We start from the raw sequence: 21056 nt of genomic DNA, 5'->3' as shown, positions 1-21056 counted from the left end.
CAAGAGGTCTCAGAGGAGATCAATCTGGTCACACCTTGATCTCCAAGATAGTGAGAACACAGATTGCTGTTGCCAAAGCCACCCTGGGTTATTTTGCTATGGTGGCTGCAGCAAGCTGAGACAGGAGTCTCAGGCTGCTTATGTGCAGTCTCTAGACGTTGCTTTAAGCTTAATGGCTTTTAGCTTCCATCTGTAAACTCTGTGCCTGCTTGTGTAAATACTGATATGCCCCTCATTGTCGACATTTGTCTCTGGATGGTGGCGTTATAGGTAGTATTTTCCTATTGTGTTGGATTTCATGTGTGTGTATGAGGTGCTGGGGAGCAAACCCAGGACTTTGCACATGCTAGACAGTCTTCCACTGAACTATACCCCAAGCCCTGACAGTTTTTTAATGTTATTTGTGTATTATTTAAACAAAGGCACAAGAACACATTTAAAAAAAAATAAACAAAGGCAAAATTTTTTTACAACTGCTTTTCAAAAGGAAAAATAAAACAAGGATTTCTCCTCAGTAGTACTTAGCTATTGCTGGCTAAAGTGGGCTCTTGTTGCTCTAGAACAGATTGGAATATTATGCAAACAGAAAACTGCAACAAACCTGAGTGGCAAACAGTAAAACAGCTTGTCATTTCATGTTTTTTTTTTTTTTCTGGTAGTACTGGGATTTGAACTTGGGGTCTCATGCTTGCTAGGCAGTCGTTCTACCATTTGAACCACTCTGCCAGCAAACAGCTCTGACATTACCAGACATTTCCTGCTGCCCCTGTCCTGTCAGAAAAAGGCACATTTGTTACACAATATACCAAAGTAATACTTATCAGGGATTCTTTATTTTTCTTTCGTAGATGATATAAAAAAAACCTTGGAAAATCATTTTGTAAACTCAAGGTCCATGAATGAGCCTAGAATTCCAGGCAAATTGATTCTTTCTGGTGTGTAAAACTAATGGAACATGTCTCATCTGAGGAGAGAAGTCAGTAGTGGACCTTATTCTTACCAGAAAAAAAGTCTGGTCTGGAAAGCAATATTTGGAGTTGATAAGGTGTGTTATTATTAATTTCATCTTCTCTTCTGTAGTGAATAAAATGACTGAAGATTTTGAGAAGTGTGGGGAAGGCTTCAAACACTTGGATCTGAGCCTTCCTCCTGCATTGGATCCTGCTCCCAGCTCTGCCATAGGAGAGGAAACTGAGAACGAGAGGGGCCAGGTGACCTCTGTGTCACCACACAACAGCTCTGCAGCTCTCTAGGCACCTGAGAGAGGTGTCTCCTTACCCATGCTTCAGAAAACCTTTTCCTCATTTCTGTTAGCTCTAAGAGGTGGGTCTCAAATCTTCCTGATCCTCAGCTCTTGCACTGGACACCTGGACTATGAAGTCCAGAAGCAACAAAAAGTATGCAAAACACACACCCAACTGCAGCAGCAGCTCGCCCAGAGGTCACCACTTGCTTCTCTCACCCTGGCCACAAATAGCTGCACCAAAGACTTGGTTCTTTGGGACAATCTTCAACTAGGATTCTAAAGATTTTGTGCGTGAAACATGGCGTTGGTCTCATTGCACAAGATTCTCAGCCTTGGCTGCATTCTGATCATTGGAAGAGATTTTTAAAAAATACACATTCCTGGGCCCCCACTGTGGCGACACTTATTAAATGGGCTGCTGGGGGACCTGGGAATCAGCATTTAGTTTCCTGGATGGGTCTTGCATTTCACCAGGGTTACCATCTCTGTTGACTTCCTAACCTACCTCATCCACTCTACTCAAGAATGGAAATCCTCAAACTCATCCCTAAATCCTTACTGGTCACAGGGATAATAAAGGGCTGAGTGACCCATTAACCAGTAAAGACGGGTAAGTTATCTGTAGGAGGCTCTTTCACCTTTTGCCCCAGAAGAGGTTAAGGAGATAGCCACATACGTGGAGGGGTGGCCTTCAGTGTTCCCAGGCTGTCTTCTCTTCCTTTGAACCTGTGCCTGGCCTGGGTAAAATTGACTTGGGTTGGGTGGTGGGTTTGGCTTTGCCTAGCTATTTCATGGAGGCCCTTCTCAGCTGTGTTGCTTTCATTTGTATTGCAGGAGCCCTGGGCCTTGAAGATGACTTCTCAGCTTTGGCTGGCTGGGGATGCTGATTGGTTGCCCTTGAGGTTGGAAGCACCTGCTGTATGTGCACCCAGGGCCCAGCATTCAGGTACATGGATGGTCTCAGGCAAGAACCCCCCCGGCACACATGGCTAAGCTGCCATGGCTCCTGCAGGGCTTGACTCCAGTAGGGTGTCTAGGGTTGGCAGCAAAGGCCCTGAACATACAAGGCTGCCCCCTCTACTCACACAAGCATACCTGGCCTAGGTGCCAGCAGTAGGCAGAGCTAGACTTCTCCATGCCTTGCCCTAAGCTGCTGCTGTGTATGAAGCAGGACTCTCGCCCTTGAGTAAGGAAATGGAATCTCTCCCCCATGCTTCTGTTTCTGCCTCTGCGTCTACCAAAAGTCCCCAGCAGGACACATGCTCCAATAAACTGCCTGGAACCCTGCACAAGGAGAGGACCCAAGTGCTCTTTAAGAGGACCCATGTCACTCTTTAAATGACATGGGGTGGGTGGGGTATTCTACAGCAAAAGAACACACAGACAGTAGGGACATTTTAAGATTTGCCTAGAGTGGGGTAGCCACCAGGACCTGCCATCAAAGCACAGGGAACAGTTTTCCTGAGTGTGTTGGAAATTGTCACAGGCCTGGAGGTGTGGCCCAGGAGTTGAACATTTACCAAGCATGTGCCAGACACAGGTTCAGCCCACATCACTGCAAAAATGAAACTGCCACAGCTGTACCTGTGCTATACTCAAGGCACTACATACAGGTTTGGAGCTGAGGGCTTGATATTTTTCCAACCAGAGGGAGCTTGCTCTATGATTGGCTCTTGTGTACAAACAACCTTCTTTTCAACAGTTGAGATATGCCAACGTGTAGCAAAGGAGTTCTGGAGAGGTTTACTCCTTGGAGGCTGGGGCTGTCTTGGGGTTCCCTCCTATCTCTTGGGTTTTCATCTTGGGGCCCATGGGTTTAGTTAATCCATACGATGCTGGAGTCTTCTGAGTCCAAGCTTTTGAGATAGTCTAGCAAATGCAACAAAGACTCTTAGATTAAGAAAAAAAAAAGTAAAATAAAGAAAAAGAACTGTATTTAAGTTTGTTTGTGTACATGAGGTGAAACAGACAGCACCATACCTAAAGAACTAAGTGTCATCTGGCTTGATTCATGGAGACATCCTGCCATCTTCACACTGCAGTGGTCAGCACCAAATGAAAGATGACTTACAAATATGCCAAATATTGTTTAAACTGTGCCTTAAAATCTATTTCAGATCAGGGAGTCTAAATTCAATTGAAATAACACTGAATTTCAACTGTGTCACAGAAAAAGTGATTTAAAATATTGTTACTGTTCTAAAAAAAAGAGCAAAAGAAATTGAAAGTAACTTTTGATTCTGTATTGAGTCATATTTTGGCACAATCATTCTCCATGATGCTTTTAGAGGAGTCTGTAGGATGCACTTAAAGTGGCAATTTACTGTTAGTGAGAGGGCTAGGGTTGGCAAGAACCAGGTGACCAGTCTGGATTTAAGTGACTGAATTTCAGCAAATCTACATGTGGTTGTTGGCACCTCACATTGCCTCCTTCCACCAAGGTAGCCTGAGTCCTGAGAAGACAGTGGGACTGGAACTAAAGCCGAGTGGAACTCAGGGACTTGTGCTCAGTGTTGTCACAGGTCTCTTGAAAGAGAGCATCATGACCCTATCCTGGTAGGGAGCAAGGAAAAGTTCCCAAGAAGTAGTGCAAAACAGACAAGTCAGACAACTCACCAGGTTAGGAAGGGGTAGAGTGCAGGATCTTAAGGGCAATGGCTGCAAAGAAGTGTGTCTTTGGAGTGTAGTTTATGAACTAGGGGAATGCCAAGAGCAAGGAGGCAGTGGCAAGAGGCAGACTAGAAAGGAGACCTACGGTGGTGTGCCACGGCCCCAGCACCCACTCACACACACAACCCTTTGCCAATTCTGAAGCCAGAGGTTTGCTTTTGCTTGCTTCACATCTAGGAGACCCTGGGTTGCTACAAGCCAGGCTCTACCTCACAGCCACAGGAGGTCAAGTATTCAGCTTGACTTCCCCATAGCATTGTCTTGGGCAAAGAACCACTTGTCTGACCCCATCCAGCTTCCCTGAGATTATGGTCAGCCTTTTCCAAGTCCCTAACAAGACCAATTTCATCCTGTTGCTTCTTGGAGCAAGACAAAGTCTATTGGCCTTTGACTCTGTGCCCCCTGCCTGGAAACCTGTTTTCTCTGATGATTGCATGCCTGGCTCCTTCCCACCTCCGCAATAACAGCCTTCCCTGACTTTCAATGCGAAGGAGCTCTTCCTTTGCTCTGTCACCTCATCCTGCTTTAATCCTCTTAAAAGCAAAGATTTCTGTTCTTACTTGCTTGTCCATCATTAAGTGGGGAGTGATATGATCAGATGTGCATGTAGGTTTATCCAACTGCATTGCCGAGAGAGGGTGGAACTGGTCTTCCAAGTTCATGCCAACCAGCTCTTCAAACTTAACCCTTGGATTCCAAGGTGTGTCATGACCATTTCCAGGAGAACAGGTTCAGGAAAAGCAGCTTTGTCTGAGTAGGTACTTTGTTAACTTGCCAACAATCAAATCCCAAACACTAACCCAACCTAACTGCAAGGGAGGCTGGGAAATGTAGTCTCCACACAGACCTCCCTAAGTCCAGTCAAAATTCAAAGGGCTAGAAGCCCAAAAAAGGTAAGATGCCACACTAACCAATCTGTAAGAAGGTAGCTACTAAGGGGACCGAGAGGAGGTCCTAGTGACCAAGAATGGGAGAGAGAGAGAAAGCAGACATGGCCAAGAGCTCAGGGGATACAGTGAAGATGGAGCAATTCAAGATAGGGCAAGGAGTGGCAGGAGCCAGGTGTGCAGGAAAGGGCAATAGTTTGAGATAAGGGTCAGTGAATTTGGCCCACGTGACCTGTTTTTGTAACAAATTTTAGAACACAGCTGGGTCCACTCATTCGCTCCATTGTCTGTTACAATGGAGCTGGATATGTAACTCTAAAAGCCTAACACATTTACTGTCTGCCCCTTCACAGGAAAAAACTGCTCATTTCAACATGCAGTGGGCATATGTGTTGAATAAAATTGTCCACAAAGAATGCAAGGGTGGGTCAGGACAGAATCCTAGAATGCCAACTAAATTTAAGGACAAGACAGAAGACGAGTGTAGGGAGATGGTGAGAAGGTAGTCAAGGCAGGAAGACTCAGGAGAGGGTCCCTTCAGGAGCCTCAGAAGGTTAAAGGTCAAGTCACATTCAAAGGAGGTGTGGGGATGAAATCAACAGCTGAGAAAATGGAGATTGAAGATGTATAGGGAATTCTAACAAGGAAAGTATTTGCAAGGAGGATGAGAAAGAAGAAAATGTGTTGCGCTTCTGTGAGAGTGTTCTGTAGGGCTGAGGAAAATAAGGGACTTTTAAAACTATATCCCACCACATATGTGTTTGGGAGATACTAAAAAATAAAGATAAAAGTTGCCAGAGTTAAGTTATGGAGTATTAAATTCAGTTGGCTTAAATATTTGGAATTTTTTTAAAGTATAGGATATGAAAATTAGGTTTGCAGAAAATAAACTAAGGAGTGACTTCCTTTAAAATAATTATCTACAATATGGCCTAATTTGTCCAACTCGCAGGCCTCTCACACAGCTTTATAAAAATTCGCTTTTGCACATGTATGCATAGAAGTTCATCTGAGAAAGGAGTGTTTGTCTGTGGAGGGTGTTTGAGTATGTACATTGTGACCTAGACTGTTTCCTAAGAAATGGTGACTTCAGCTCTGAAAAACTGAGCATCTAAAAGACAGCTGACTTAAAGGCGGATGTTGACACTGGCTTTGTATTAGCTTCGTACTGTGGACACTACATCAGGAGAATATATATATATATATATATATAAAATACAAGTCCAAATTTCATCTAGAATTGACCAGTCTCTGGATCTACTCAGGGAAGCAACACACAGACCATATTTTCCACGCTTTTTATTGAAATGAATCAGGACTGTATCTGCACATAAAAAGACCTGGTAAAAAGCTACATCTCGAGCGGCATGACATAAATGCTAACTTGAATTTGACCAGTTTTTCATTGCTGATTACTTCTGAAAAGGTCAAATCCAACATGGATAATCCACAGCAAGCAGACACTGACTTTGAGCCTTCATGTATTTTTAAGAACAAAACTCAAAGGCTTCATTCATGTTGGATACCAAATCTAGGAATCATGACAGGACCATCTGTGTTTCATTTTAGAATCTTCACTAGTAATCAGATGTCACTCTGATTGATGCTGAACCACAGAAATCATAAGACTGAAGTGTACACTGTAATTGGCATCTGTTAAAATAACTCCACTTTCTGATAAACAGCATTTCTTTCTCTCAAGATCTATGTTTGAATTTTCAAGAGGTACAACAGGTTTCTCTGTGATTGCTTTTACATTTTGTTTTCAAATGTGACAGCTGATTGACAAACAGATGAAAATCCAAAAGGAAGGATATGTTGTAGGTTTTACACACTTTTCCTGAAAGCTGTGTGAACAGACTATTTCCAACAGTACGAGTAACTACACACCAACCTAATAGTAAGCTCACGTAGAAGAAAGCTTTACAGAACTCATTTGTTTAAAAAACTCTGTGGTAAAAGGTCTATGTACAATCCACTATATACAAAACACACCTTGCCTGTAAACTGGTATGTGTTTAGCACACTCCACTTACGGGAGTAAGTTAGGAACCCAGCTTTCACATCCGAATAACTGAGCGACATAGAAATGCATCCAAAGGGAACAAACACCCCATATGTCTTAGTGTCTTAATAGAAATTCAGTGTAAAAAAGTAAACAATCAAAAATAAACAGGGGAGGGAGAATTATCCTTGAATAGTGATGGACACACGGACTATAAACGTGACTGTGTTCATTCCTAACAAAGCACTACCTAGAGATCAGAGATGACCTGCCATCTCGGCCCGCCTGAGTTGCCATGTTGCCAGCACAGATCCTCTTGGATTTAGAAACTTCTTGTAGGCCCAGAAACTACCAAAAGGCTGTGATTCTTTCCACTTTGACTTTCTTGATGCTGAAATGAAGGTCAAACAAAGTTTTAGTACCTGGCTTTGAATTATGGAAGAAGCAAGGAATGCAGAATCTTAACATGGTTCCTGCCAGGAGCCCAGGAACTACAGAAAAGATCAACTTGTTCAAGAAGCAGCTGTCCTGGCCCAGCCTCATTTGTGCCATCTCACTAGGATTTTAGTTTCGGAACTAGCTTCTTTTAAACAAAATTATCATGGAAATGTTTGTTGCAAAACAATGCTTTAAAATGTTGATATGTCAACAAGCCTCTTAAATCCACAATACTGAAGGTGCTTAGTACATAGATGTCTGGAGTTTATTTTTTACTACAAGTAGAAAAAAGATCTAATTTTTGCTACATATGCACATATACACTTATTGTGTGTCTGTCTGTCTATCCATCTATCTGTCATCTATCTATCTGCACAAACACAGTCATATATAGAATAATTGTATTCTGTATAATTAAAATCTTACTGTATAATCTACCCATTCACCTAGATTTTTCTACTTAATATTAGGATTAGCTATGTTTTAATGGTGTTAAAAACTACAGTCCTATAAATTCTTTTACATGAAAGCATGGAACTTACCTCCAGCATTTTCAACTTCAGCTGTCAAAGTACTGGGCTAAAAAACAAAAACAAAAACCCAGAAGTGTAACACCCCGCTAGGCTGTAGGTGTTCTTAGCCCTTCCTGACTGAGAAGCACCATGTGGCTCACGGTGAAAACAGACCACACCCGAGAAAGATTGTCAGGAAAATTGTTTGTCAGATTAAACGGGCTCTTCTAGCTTCTGTTTGTACTGCTTTTATGAAGAAGATAAAGAGGACAGAAGGAGACAAACTCGGACACTCAGAACTGTGAAATTCACGATCTAAGGCTGAGCTAAGGGTCACTAAGAGCCCATGTCCAGAGCATCAGGGGAGCAAAAGTCAGGCAGCAGCAGCCAATGGATACCTGCCACAGCAGCCTTCTGCAGTCTGCCTTGAGGGTCAGAGACAGGAGCAAACGGAAGTTCTGAAGGGAACTTGTGAAACCCTGTTACTATGAACCCATGGCGTGAGACCTGAGCCTCTAAGTGGTTCTCTGGGTAACAGTCAAAAGTAACCCTTATCTGTCATCTGCAGTTTCTGAATGACCGTGACCTTGACAACCAAAAAGGGGTATATGTAGGGAGACAGGTGAACTCTGTCTGGAGGGTGTGCAGTTTTGGCTTTGGCACACCCTGTCTAACTGTGACTTTGGGTGGATCACAGCCCTCTGAACCTCAGGACGCCCACAGGATGTGCCCTACCCAGCCTGCAGTGCTGTGGAGACATCTGAGGGCAGGGAGGAAGCGCAGAGAGAACATCACAGCATCTGCAGAGCAGGCGTTCCTCCCAGGGCAACTTGTTGGTTTTGGAAAACACACGAGCTTAGTCCCATGCACCTCTTCTCACTCTCTTCTTTATGCTCAGCAAAAAACCCCAAACTCTATTCAAGGGACTCAGGTCTCTGAGGGAAGGGTGCAGGCGGGGGCTGGCTCAGTGCCCTGCCCCAGACCACAGCACTGGGCCCTGAGCTGAAAGTTAGGAAGGACTGTGAGCTCTGGCAGTTCTAAGGAACACGTGCATTTGCTTTCTTGAACAGAGGGACACTGGGCACACTAACTGGACCACAGGTCTTCTTCAGCTTAGTTGTACCTCTCCTGGGTGCCTCCAGACAGCATATTGCACCCCATCCTGGAAAAGAGGGTGCTTTGGAGACTTCTGGAAGGGGACACCATGCCCTTGGATGAGATTGGGGGGCAGGTTTCTTCAGGCCAGGAAGATTTGGGCCCTGAATGATAATTGTCTAGGCATCTAACACAATAATAAAGATCGTGATGTGTGGCAGCTGGCACATCCTTTTCTCAGAGCAGACAACACACGCTCACAGTGGCCCTTGTGAAGTGAGCTTGAATGCACTCTCACGACCTCAATTATCATGGGCGCGGGGCAACATGACCCACGGAGGACAGAATCTTTACTTCACCTTTACACAAGAAGCAAGGCTCCAGACCCCTAAGGCCTGGCATCATCCTGGGGAAGGGGCTCCCAGCACCTTCTGCTAGGCCAGCACAGACAGAGCATGCAAAGAGAAGGGCCACTGCTGCTCCATCAGCTGTCCCTCCTTTGGGCTTAGGAAATACTGTTGTGACAAAAGGAGTCAGTACTGCACACAAAGAACTCGCTCTACAGTTCAGAAGTTTGCAGATGTATTTCTTAGGGCCCCCATGGTAATTTTTTCCTCAATATGGTCTGTCAACATTAAAAAGGGAAATTTTATATAGAAATCATATTTATCTCCTTTCTGGAGAAACTGGACTTTGAGACATAATTTGCCTCTCCTTTTTGCTCCTCGTTCTGTCAACATGGTGATCTTCCCATGGGGGAGGGGAAAGTGATTACACTTTGCAGTCCTCCAACTCTGTGATGACACCTTTCCTACACCACTGGTCTTTGGGAGAACAAGAGAAGGGAAGGGTTCAGATTGTAGTTGGCCTCTGACAGGCCCTAGGACCTTGGTCAGGGCCTTCATATCCCAAGTCCATCTATAAAAGGGAGTGGCTGGAGAGCAACTTTCTCTCCTGACATCTCAGGTCAGAGTTAGACAGCTCTGACCACAAAAATCTACGGAAGTCTCTTGAGGAAGGAAGAATGTAAGTTGTGTGATCTCTGAAAGGCCAGGGCATCAGGCTTATACTTCCCTGGATGGAGCCGCCTTCACTGGCTGCACAGACTGTGGGGAGGCAGAAGTGTCCCTGGCAAGAGTCTAGCTTATCCGAGCTTATTGGAAAGCCTGCTGCCTTTTCCTTCAGACAGAAGCAAACAACCAGCTGCAGACTGCGTGATGGACTATTGAGAGGTTGTGTGTGTGTGTGTGTGTGTGTGTGTGTGTGTGAAGAAATAGCAAACACAGAAGGAAAAGAGGAAGTGAAACTGAATTTGCCACTCAGAAGCGGATCACTTATGGTTTCTACTTGGGAGAATTTTCTGGGAACTCCCCATGAAGCAATAGCTGCTGTTGTCAAACTGCTCCTGAGTGTCAGAAGGCCTTAAAAAATTTTTTTTTTCTGTTGGTACTGGCATTTGAACTCAGGGCTTCACACTTACTAGGCAGGTGCTCTACTGCTTGAGCCTCTATCCCTTTTTACTCTGGTTATTTTGGAGACAGGATCTCACTGTTTGCCTGGGCTGGCCTGGACTAAGATCCTCCTATTTTAAACTTCCTGCCACCACTGGGATGACAGGAATACGCCACCATTCCCTGATTTTTCCCATGGAGATGGGGTCTTGTGAGCATTTTGCCCAGGCTGGCTTGTAAACAGGATCTTCCCTATCTCAGCCTCTCACATAACTAGGATTGCAGGTGTGAGCCAATTTGCCTGGCTGCCAGAAGGCTTTTCTTAAAAGTCCAAGCACCTTCTCAGTGCACTGACCATTTTGCTTCCAAGCCTAGTTTTGTCCTGCGTGGCACCGTTTGACAACTTTTGGTGGTGAGCACTCACTCGGGGAAATCACTGTAGAAGTGTGAAAGGGGACAAGAACCCAGGCTTATTTGCAGTCTCACTAGGTCTTTGCAAACATCTACAGCTCTGTTCCGATAATGAACACAGGCTGAGTGGGACTGGTTTGACTGGTAGGTTAGACACACGCTTTTACCTACTGAACCACCTTGGGGTGTAAATATACAGGGAATAAAAAGATAAGATCATCCTTGTTGTCATGAAGAGCTTACTCTGGTCAGAGGGCAACTATTTTACTTTTGTTACCTCTTTTTAACTTCTAGACAAGCAGGGCTCTTATTGTCCCCTTTTACAGATGAGGAAACTGAGGCTTGAGGAAATCTGATAGCATTCCCACAGGTAAGAGGTGAGAAGATTTTCTCCAACTAGACCCAGAGCCCTCTCGTGGGGCTCAGTGGAGAAGAATGATTCCCCATGCCTGCAGGTTCTGAGATGTCATTTCCTCACCTGAAAATAAACTAACACTCTAATCTAAAACTTGTTCTCTTTCTTCCTTCCCTGCCACAAGAGAAGATTACCCAGGAGACCTGCCAGGTCCCTGCTTGAAGGTCCTGAGGTGGCAGTCACTGTGGAAGTTGTGTCAGGGATTAAGAGAAGGCCCTGTAGCCATCTTCCCTATTTTTCTTTTACTGAAGCAAAGCACTTCAACCTGCCTGTGGTCTACACTACAGAATACAAAATACAGAAAGTTCAAAGGAATACAGATTTGTCTGTGCAGGGTTGATGAGGAGTCAACACCAGCGAATTCCTAACTCTACACTTCAGAGGAGTGTGACACACTGTCTCTTCCCAAGGACGAATCCTTCAAAGGTACATTATAAGCAGAATCACCACAAAATCGTCCTAAAACCGTTATGCATTTGATATAGCAAGAGCACTTCATCTGTCGGGAACATCACCATTAACAACCTAAAATGAAAGGCTCATCGGCCGGTGTTATTTCAACACCACAATGGCTTTTTCCTGTTTTCTACCATTGGCATTTATTTCTTTTTCCTCTACAGCAAATTAAGCTCACGAGTCAGCAAGGCTTCTCCTGTTCCAGTTATGCAGGTAAAAACTTGAAAATCAAGAGGCTCACTCAAGCCTCTTAAGTATTTTACCCTACAGGCAGTGCGCCTGTGGGACTGGATGGGACACAGAGCAGATGTTTGTCCTCTTTGCACCAAAGGGTCAGGCAGGGCATGGTGCACTTGACAATAGCCGCCTCCTGTTCTCATCACTCAGCTCGTAGGCCGAGAATCGGTGATTGTCTGTGGCACTGACCATCCTTTCTACATGACAAAGGCTTCATGGCAATACAGGTGTGCCGAGAGGTTTCTGGTTCTGAGATGTCTTGTCCATCCACAAACAGACCCCTCTCTTTCCACTGCAGAAGGACTTCCTGGGCGCGGTGCACCCTGCCAGGCCTACCTCGGTTTCTCTTTCTTGGGCAGCTATGGAATTACACCTTCTTCATCTCCCTTGAAGAAGGGCTTGCCACCAGCTGTGTGATCAGCTGAGGGTCCCACGTGGCCACAGCCTCTAGGGCCTGGTTCTACTTCCAACTGAAAACTTCGTTCTTTCAGGTAGCCAGTGTCTAGTGGCTGAGGGAGGTGGTACAAAAGCTTTGTTTGACCAAATGAAGTGAACTCTTGACAAGCCATGCTTGTTCCACAGCTCCCCACCAGGTGGGCAGAGGCCTTGGCAGGACCACCTGAACTTTTATTTTCTTTCACAACCTCATAAATATCTTCTTAGCACTGATGTCAGAAGACCCAACCTATGACACCCTCCCACTCAGGCCTGCCTCTCTCTAGCACCTTCCAAGCAGCCTCAAAGACACCTTCTGGTACACAGAGGATGTTTAGAGACTTCACAACCAGGAGGCAAGCACCAGAAACCAATTCTACAAACTCAGAAAGTTCTAGAAGAACTGTCTTTGAGACAAGCTAGGTAGTTGAAAAAAGCTCTTTTTTGACCTTGAAAATTTCAGCCTGTAATACAAGATACCCTCCAAACATGCCATCCCATGGAAAGGGAGGCCAGTACAGGATGCAGGCCACAGCACCGACTATGCCCTACCTATAACCATCTGGCGCAGACTCAGCTAAATGACACTTGTCTGGGATCAACCTCATGGCCCAGCACTGTAACAACCACATCCAGCATATCAGAAGTAGAAAATAAGATGAGATTAATTTACCATTTCAGACCTTTGTTGTCCCTGTTTTTTTTGTTTGTTTGTTTGTTTTAAATTATCACCATTCCTGCTATGGACCCCAGAGAACTAGCTCACCCTCATGGCATGACAAGATGGAAGATGCCATCCATGAGGAAGCAGGCCTCCAGGCCTCACCTGACACTGAATCTGATGGCACTTTGAACTTACACTTCCTAGCCTCCAGAGTCGAGAGAAAGAAGTTTATAGAATTTTTTTTATAGCAGCTCGGATATACTAAGATAATTTGTCTCCCTCAAATGGCAAATTAAAAGGAAAATTTTTGAAGTTTTTAAAAGTTGTAAGTTGAGAAAAACCCTTTATCCTTCCGAAAGGACAAAGTTTAATAACCTGCTGACTCTGTTGCTCTTGAAACCCCAAAAAGGTGGCACATCAGCTGTTTCTAGGCAACTCTAGAAGGATGTCCTTGCCGGGCCTGGAAGGCCCTATGTATAGACACCTGATGGAGAGAGAGCCCATGCTGGGGGCTTCCCTGAATGTGGTGACCCTGTAACTGGACATGTCCCAGGTGGAGTGTGAGGCTTTTAGGACAAGGTGGATCCTCTGTGCACCAATGTTGGAATCACTCCTTTGCACCTGAGATATCCCTAGGAAGGGCAAAGAACACTGGATTGGGACCAGCTGTGTGGACCTGGGGAAGGACCACACCCACTAAAGAGGATGGATCCCTGATGCCCGGCTGGTCTTTGATGTCCTGGTCCCATCTCTTCTCAGAAGAAAGGTTTTAATGGAGCCCCAGAAGAGCACACCTGGCAGGTAATGGTCAGAGAGTTACCCGGTAAAGATCTAGACCTTCCAGAAGCTCCTTAATTCTACAGAATGTAAATTTGTAAAGATTTTGGAGGAAAGGTTGGAGTTCTTTTTCTGATTGATTACAGCTATTCTATTGGAAGAAGGAAGGAAGGAAAGAAGGGAAGGAGGGAGGGAGGAAGAAAGGGAAGAAGGAAGGATGGAATGGTAGACCTGGAAAACCATAACTACTTAGTTATTTGGTGCAGAGAAATACTAAATAAAAGGTGTGCATGCATTTAATCCATACTGATCTGGAGTCATACATAGCATTTTAAGACAACACCAAAATTGAGTTGCTGTGTAATTCCATTGCTAAGAAACCCATTACAAATTTAGAGTCATGGCATCATAGAATGCTATGTAAGGCATGATTGAAGGTAACCATTGACAGAGCATCACACAGAGAGAAGTGAGGGACATCCAAAGCATGCAGAAAACCCAGTGTCAGATCTAGAAGGTTCCCTCACAGGACAGGCATGCATGCATTTGCACACTTTGTGTTACCTTGCATCGCAGGATTGTGAACACCAAATAAATGATCTTTATGATAACCTTTATTACCATTTTCCATGCTGTAACAGAAATAAATACACCAAGAACACCAGGTTACCTGCTGAAGTGTTTACGTCATGGTTCACAAAGACAATGAAATGGTTCTGAGGAGCACAGGACAGCGTGGTAAAACTGCCGAGGCGGTGAAAGGGTGTTATCGACATTTATTTCCTTTCAAAACCAAAGGCACAAATGACAACTTCATGGATGAATAAATTTAACACATGAAGTGTTCATCCATCCCACAGATGTTTGAGGCCTTTGCGCCGACCCTCTTTATAAGAGGCGTCACAGTTTATCTTTACCTGGACATACCTATTATTTTATGTAATTTTAAGATGTCATTAATTTAATTTTGAAAGTCCATCATATAATAAACCAGCCCCACTCCATTTATGAATATAGTTTAAAAAAAAGGCTTACTTTTTCATGGGTACAGTCTCAACACTATAAAACATAAAAAGGGAAGACAGTTATTTATTTTTTTGTTACTACGAAGGCTCAACAGCTATGTCCCCCACACTTCACTACAGGTGATGATAGCACAGATTTCACAGAAAGAAATGCTAAGATGAGCGAAGTGAAAATGAAATGGACACTCAGCAGATACAGAGCAAAGGGCAGACCGCAGAGCCAACGCGAAAAGTAGTAACAAGAGTTATCATAAAGTGAAATGCCAAGTCCCCGAGAGAGAGCTGCTGCAAACAAGAAGTAGGAATGCCTGTTAGGAAGCTGAGATTAAGCAAGAGGGGAAAAAATAGAGTAAATATAAGAAAATCAGTAAAAGCAAACAAAAAGAACAAAACACCACCTGAATAAGAGTGATCCAAAACTTAAAATAAATAAGCCAAGTTTGGTCTCATCAGAGCCCATCTTTATCAACTCTCTAAAGACAGTGCTACATGGAAAACAACCCCAGCCTCCAAGGACGGTCCCATACTCACTCGTCATACACATCCTCCGAATCCATTCGCCTGTAGTACTTGGCCAACTTTACAGCAAAGACGACAGCCAGAAGTAAAAGCACAACAGCTTTTCCTATGCCAAACCAGAACAAATTCTGGGGAAAAAATATCAGAAGAATTAAGAGCTTGAAGATGGGAACTGGAAAATAACAGGTACCAGGTTGGCGGAATGGCTCATGTGGTAGAACACCTGCCTAGCACATGTGAAGCCCTGAGTTCAAACCCCAGTGCCACCGGAAAAAAAAAAAAAAGAAAATAACAGGTACTTGGGGAGGGGGATTTTTTTTTTGCAATTTTTTTAAAGTGAGTTTTCATTTTGCTCTTTAAAATCATTTGTGTACCTAATATGAATCAGCCATTAAGTATGACAATATTATTATAAGTCAGTTAGTCTTCCGGAAAACCTTGAGTAGATCCTATTATACTTTGTAAAACAGGAACAGAAGCCACTGGTGAAACAGATCTAACCCAGGACACTCTAAAACTATGTCTAGCCATGCAGCCTCCCTTTGCTGCCCAACTGTTTAACAAAGAACATGGCTGGCTGGCAGGTTCAAGTTTAAGTCCCTTGCATGAGTTGTTTGATGTTAAATGACTGATGGACTTTTCTGGTATTGTTCTGCACTTGAAGAGGTGAGGCAGCAGCATTGTCACTCCCTGACATTGTTGTGTCAAGAGGGCAGAAGCAGCTGAGTGGCGTGGCTCATGTCTGTATTTCTAGCTACTCAGGAAGCAGAGATCGGGTGATGGTGGTCCACAGCAAGTCTGGGCAAAAAGTTCAAGAGACCCCGTCTCAGCCAATTAAAAAAAAAGCTGCGCATGGTGGTATGTACCTGTCATTCCAGCGAGATGGGAAGCATATAAGAAGATCACGGTCCAGGCTGGCCAAGGAAAAACATATTACATATTTTTCAAATATGTAAAGAGAACAGGGACAAAGCCCACATGGTAGAGCACCAGCCTAGCAAGTGCAATGCCCTGACTTCAAACCCCAGTAAGACAGAAAAGAAAGAAGGAAGGAAGGAAGGAGGCAGGGACGGAGGGAGGGAAGGGAGGAAGGGAGGAAAGGAGAGAAGAAGGGAGGAAGGGAGGGAGGAAAGGAAGATGGAAAGGATAGAAGCAAAAGGGTCTCAATGATTGCTCTGTTTTTCACTTAACCATCCCAAGGCAGCACCTTACACTTGGCCTGCTTTGCCAGCCTATGACCTCCAGGTTCTAAAGCAGGTTCAAGAGTGAGGCCCGCCCCCACCCTGGATAACAGAGCAGTGGTCCCGCAGCACCTCTCCTCAGGGCCCTGACGCAGATGCTGACTTACAGCAGCTGCCCAGTGCCTCCACTTGGCCCTGTGTGTCTGCTTTGTTCCTGGCTGAGTTCAGTGTCACATCTTGGTGGCACCTCTCTGGCCTTTAATTTCTGGTAAATGTCCTTCCGTCCATGTTCTTTTATTAGTAGATTTCTATGTTTTTGACCTTGCTTAGAGAGGCTTTGGAGCACTGTGACAGCATCACCCTTTTTCTGGAGGCTGCCTCAGCCCTTCAGGGAATGATCGAGATAAAGAAAGACACACGTTGGTTAGCCTGTAGCCTTATCTGCTGGTGAAGCAAATGACCAGACTCTTCCTTACTCTTTAAGCCACGAGCTGCAGCCTGTGGCCTCCCTGAGCACCCTGTAAGTGTCCTTCTTCTGTCCCCAGTTATTTGCAGGGAGGCAGCTGAAGTCAGGTGAACTGACTGGCTTATGGTAGGGAGGGAGGATGGATCCAGGAGGGGTGTGATTCAGCATGCAGCCATGAACCCAGGAGGCTGACTCGTTCGAGAAGCTGCCAAGCACAGTACAAGAGGGGTTAAGAAGTTCCAAGAAGAGAAAAGCAGGCAGGCAGCCAGGACCCAGCGTCTGCATGGTCATGAGAGTGGTGGGATCATTTCCAGTCAGACATGCGAGGCCACCAATGGACAGACACACCCATGACCGAGGAGATGGTAAAGGGACGGCCAGAGCAACCTGGATGTGCCCGGATGAAGAGCTAGCTGACGTCCTTCACCCATTCTACAGGAGAGCTCTGTGCCAGGCAATGTGCCTGGTGATGGGGACACAGCAGCAAACATATACAGGCCCTCCACTCATGGGGTTCAGCATGGTGTGTGCTGGGGGACAAATTTTACTGAACCCCACAAATATATAATTCAACAGCAGAAATGTCTCTCCAGGAAAAATTCTGTGTGAATGTAGGAAAGGGAGCCCTGTAATTAGATGATTAGAAAATCTTTCCTGGAAAAAATAGAACAGAGACCTGAAAACTGAACAACCAATAATAGTGAGCGGTATGGTGTGCTACAGGATGAGGAACTTCTCATGTCATCTCTCATTGAATTGTCAAAGCAGATCCTTTTAGTTGATGAGGCCCAGAGAATTTCAGTAAGTTTTCAAAGTCACAGAGTTCAGAAAGTGTACAAGTGGAATTTAAATTCTGAGTCCACGTAACCATTATGTTACAAGACCTGGAGGAGTCAGCATAGTAGGGGAGAGAGAGCCAGTTCAGGCAGAGGACATGGTATGTGGAAAGGTCCTGAGGGAAATCAAGGTGCATCTGAGGACGTGAAAGAAAACGAGTGTCTGGAGCATAGGGAGAGAGGCGAACCAATGGCACAAAATGAGGTCTAGGTGGGTGGGGGAGCAATCGTGGGCTACTGTGTCCTGTAAAGGACCCTAATTTTTTTTTTTGGCAGCACTGGGGTTTGAACTCTGGGCTTCAGGCTTGCTAGGCAGGTGCTCTTACCACTCCACCAGCCCTTTTTCATGATAGGGTCTCATGAACTATTTTCTGGGGGCTGACTTCGAATCACAGTCCTCCTGATCTCTGCCATCCGAGTGGCTCAGATTACAGGCCTGAGTGTTTATCATGGTAGAAACAAAGTTACTGAGGCACTTTACGCAGAGGAAGTGAGATGATGGGCTCATGGAGAGTGTCAGTGCGTATCCAGGAAGGAAAAGAGCTGAAGAATAAACCTGACTAACCAGAGCTCACCACGCTGACAGTCACATCTCAGAGGGCGTTGGAATCAAAACGTGGGTCCAGTGTATCCTCGGGTTGTACAGCTGCACTAAGAACCTTTCTAATGCCTCTTTCTGACCATTCCAGACAGAGGTTTTCTTCACGCATGTCTCCTGACGTCCATAAATGTAATTTTGGATATGCAACTAGGACTTGGGCTTTTCTACTCCATTAGGTATCTTAACACATTGATTTAAATTTCATTTTTTAACTTTTGTTTGTTTTTGAGATAGAGCCTTCCTACATTGCCCAGGCTGGCCTCCTACCTGTGATCCTCCTGCCTCAGCATCCTGAGTAGCTGTGATTATAGCAGTATGCCACCATACTTGGCTAAATTTTAGATTTTAGATTCTAAAACCAGAACAAACCTGAGCAGGACACTAATATCACAGTGTGCATTACAATCTGGATTAAAAAGTTCAAGATGAAGGGTTCATGAGTTTTTTTAGATTATAGCCTGTTTTTTAAAAGATGATGGTCTTACCAGTGGGTTAACAATGTAGTTACACAGAATGACCCCAATCGCAGAGTCCAGGGCGGTGGCCACAGGTTTACAGGATGCTATTTTCTCAGTGATCTAAGGGAAAAGAGACATGGGCAAAGTCTGAGCCACACTCATGAAAATCTGCACTCATGAGACGTGTCATTTACCTCTGGTCTGGGGTCCCGTAAGACACGGGACTCACAGCTGGTTCACACAGATGGGTTCTACTGCACATAAAATTATATACTTCAGAGCAAGCCCTTGCTTCCTGAGCACTGTGCCTCAGTTTCCAGTTCCCTCATTTGTTATCTGGAACAATCTGCCGCCTCCCCCCCCCCACAACGTACACACTCAGCAGGATTGCTGGGGGAATTAAACTAGGGCTTCCAGCCTAATTTTTACGTGACCTCTTTGCCATGAGATATGACAAAAGTGACCAAAGGGACAAGAGGGGCTCTGAGGGGGCATGTCCTCCCAGCTGGGGGCTGGCCCCAGAGGTCTTATTCCTACCCTTCCACTTACCTGCAACCAAACTGCTGCAAATTAATCTTGTTTCCTCTAGCTTTTACCCTGGAAAATGACTCTCCTAAATATGGTCCCCTTTATGGCCAAAAAAAAAATGATCTACTTACAGAGAACTCAACCCACTGTAGATAATGTTCAAAGTATCCTATTATTGTTCTCCCAAAATTCCTAGTCTCCTAGAAAGAAATCAAAGATTGGTCAAGCCACTAAAATGACTACAGCAGAAATTAAATGCTATAAATATTTAATTATAGAACATTTACACATCCACTTATCAACATGCTTATTTTAAAAAGGAAAACTTACTTCAAAAATAATAGAAGAAATATTATTTGTGACGAAGTTCTGAGCAGAATCCAAACAGTAAAGGATCTTGGACACTCTCTCCTGGAAAACACAGCAACAGGAGATGATCCCATGACAAAAGGATTAGACAATTATTATTATTTTTATTATTGTTGTACTGGGGGTACATTGTGACATTTACAAAAGTTCTCACAATATATCATAGTTGAATTCACCCCTCCATCATTCTCTCTAACCCTCTTCCCCCCAGGATTAGACAATTTACAGATCATGTAGAGTTCCTAGGGAGATTGGTTCCAGGATCCCCACCCCTTCCCCATTCCAAAATCTGCAGACGCTCATCCTTACATCGTATGCTGTGATGTTTTCATATGGTGTGATGTTTTCTCGTGTATTTCAAATATCACCCCAATACAACATTATCATACCCAATACAACATAACTGCTGTGTAATGTTGTTACACTGCATGATTTAGGGAATAATGGCAAAAAAGTCTGTATACATTTGATACAAACATCAAATACTTTCAATCTGTGCTTGGTTAAACCCACAGATGCAGAACCCATGGTTATGGATAACCAACTGTCTAGTGACCCAGGTCCACAACACACAGCCTGGCCCAGCCCTCTGAGGGCAGGAAGAGTTGAGGAATTCTGATGGAACATGAACTTTGGGGCCAGACAGTGGGCTAGACCCTCTATAGGAAATCACCTAACTGCATATTCACAGCAAGGCTGGAAGGAGGGTACTGCTAGGCTCCCTTTAGGGAGGCAGCTGACCTCTTCAAGGTGACCAAGCTGGGAAGCATAGAAGAGTACTGGAATTTGCACCTAGTTTTTTTGCTTGTTTGTTTTCTTTTTCAACTCCAAAACCAACACTCTTTGCACCATCATACAAAGTCAAGGCTACTGCAAACCCCCACAGCAGCTTGGTACAAATAAAGAACAGGGGCTCCTTTTGTCCAGAGACTGTGGGGAACACAGTGAGCAAGTGGATTGCAACCAAGTTCTACTCCCTAAGCTAGGCCATGCCCCATGAAGAGTGGCATGTCTTGCCCTGATCGTCAAGGTGCAGAGAGGTAGAAAGGACCTGTAGTCACCAGTGTATCTCCAGATTCCCGTGGCATGGGACACGCATACTTGTGAAATGGAACTGTGATTAGAGATATAAGGATGGCCCCAGAGTTGAACTAAAGATACCCATCTTCAGAGGACATCTTCAGAGGAACTGAGTCATGTGTTGGTCTTGCTGAGAAGCATGAAGGGAGGAACATTTAGGTTTTTACTGTGAGGCTTGTATCCCAAGTCTCTCATGGGCAGCTTGTTCCAGCCAATAAAGAAATCTTTTGGAGAGCTGGGTGTGGTGGTGTGCACCTGTGATCCCAGCTACACAAGAGGCCACAGGTAGGAGTA

General features: G+C 44.6%; 2 protein-coding genes across 7 annotated transcripts in view; both read right to left on the bottom strand.

Annotated features, from left to right (window-relative positions):
• Positions 1–1937: 1937 nt before the first annotated feature.
• Positions 1938–2544, bottom strand: Fgfbp2 (fibroblast growth factor binding protein 2). The gene is given in 2 exon segments (XM_020171646.2): positions 1938–2276; positions 2279–2544. Coding segments are annotated over 2 exon segments (519 nt in total). The 5' UTR covers positions 2459–2544.
• Positions 2545–6087: 3543 nt separating this feature from the next.
• Positions 6088–21056, bottom strand: part of Prom1 (prominin 1) — a 101027-nt gene continuing 86058 nt past the window's right edge. For 4 of the 6 annotated variants that reach the window (XM_074042571.1, XM_074042573.1, XM_074042572.1 and 1 more), the window contains 8 exons: positions 19644–19724; positions 19445–19513; positions 18813–18905; positions 15256–15371; positions 14735–14758; positions 14264–14331; positions 7789–7825; positions 6088–7199 (listed from right to left, as the gene is read on the bottom strand). In XM_074042571.1, the coding sequence (XP_073898672.1) occupies positions 7806–7825; positions 14264–14331; positions 14735–14758; positions 15256–15371; positions 18813–18905; positions 19445–19513; positions 19644–19724 (471 nt within the window). In that variant the 3' untranslated portion in view covers positions 6088–7199; positions 7789–7805. The remainder of the gene's footprint in view (positions 7200–7788; positions 7826–14263; positions 14332–14734; positions 14759–15255; positions 15372–18812; positions 18906–19444; positions 19514–19643; positions 19725–21056) is intronic. The other 2 variants (XM_074042575.1, XM_074042576.1) reach the window with 2 other exon arrangements.

This window comes from Castor canadensis, chromosome 9 (assembly GCF_047511655.1).
Source record: "Castor canadensis chromosome 9, mCasCan1.hap1v2, whole genome shotgun sequence".
NCBI lineage: Eukaryota > Metazoa > Chordata > Mammalia > Rodentia > Castoridae > Castor > Castor canadensis.
This window is presented reverse-complemented; position numbering and strand designations above follow the sequence as displayed.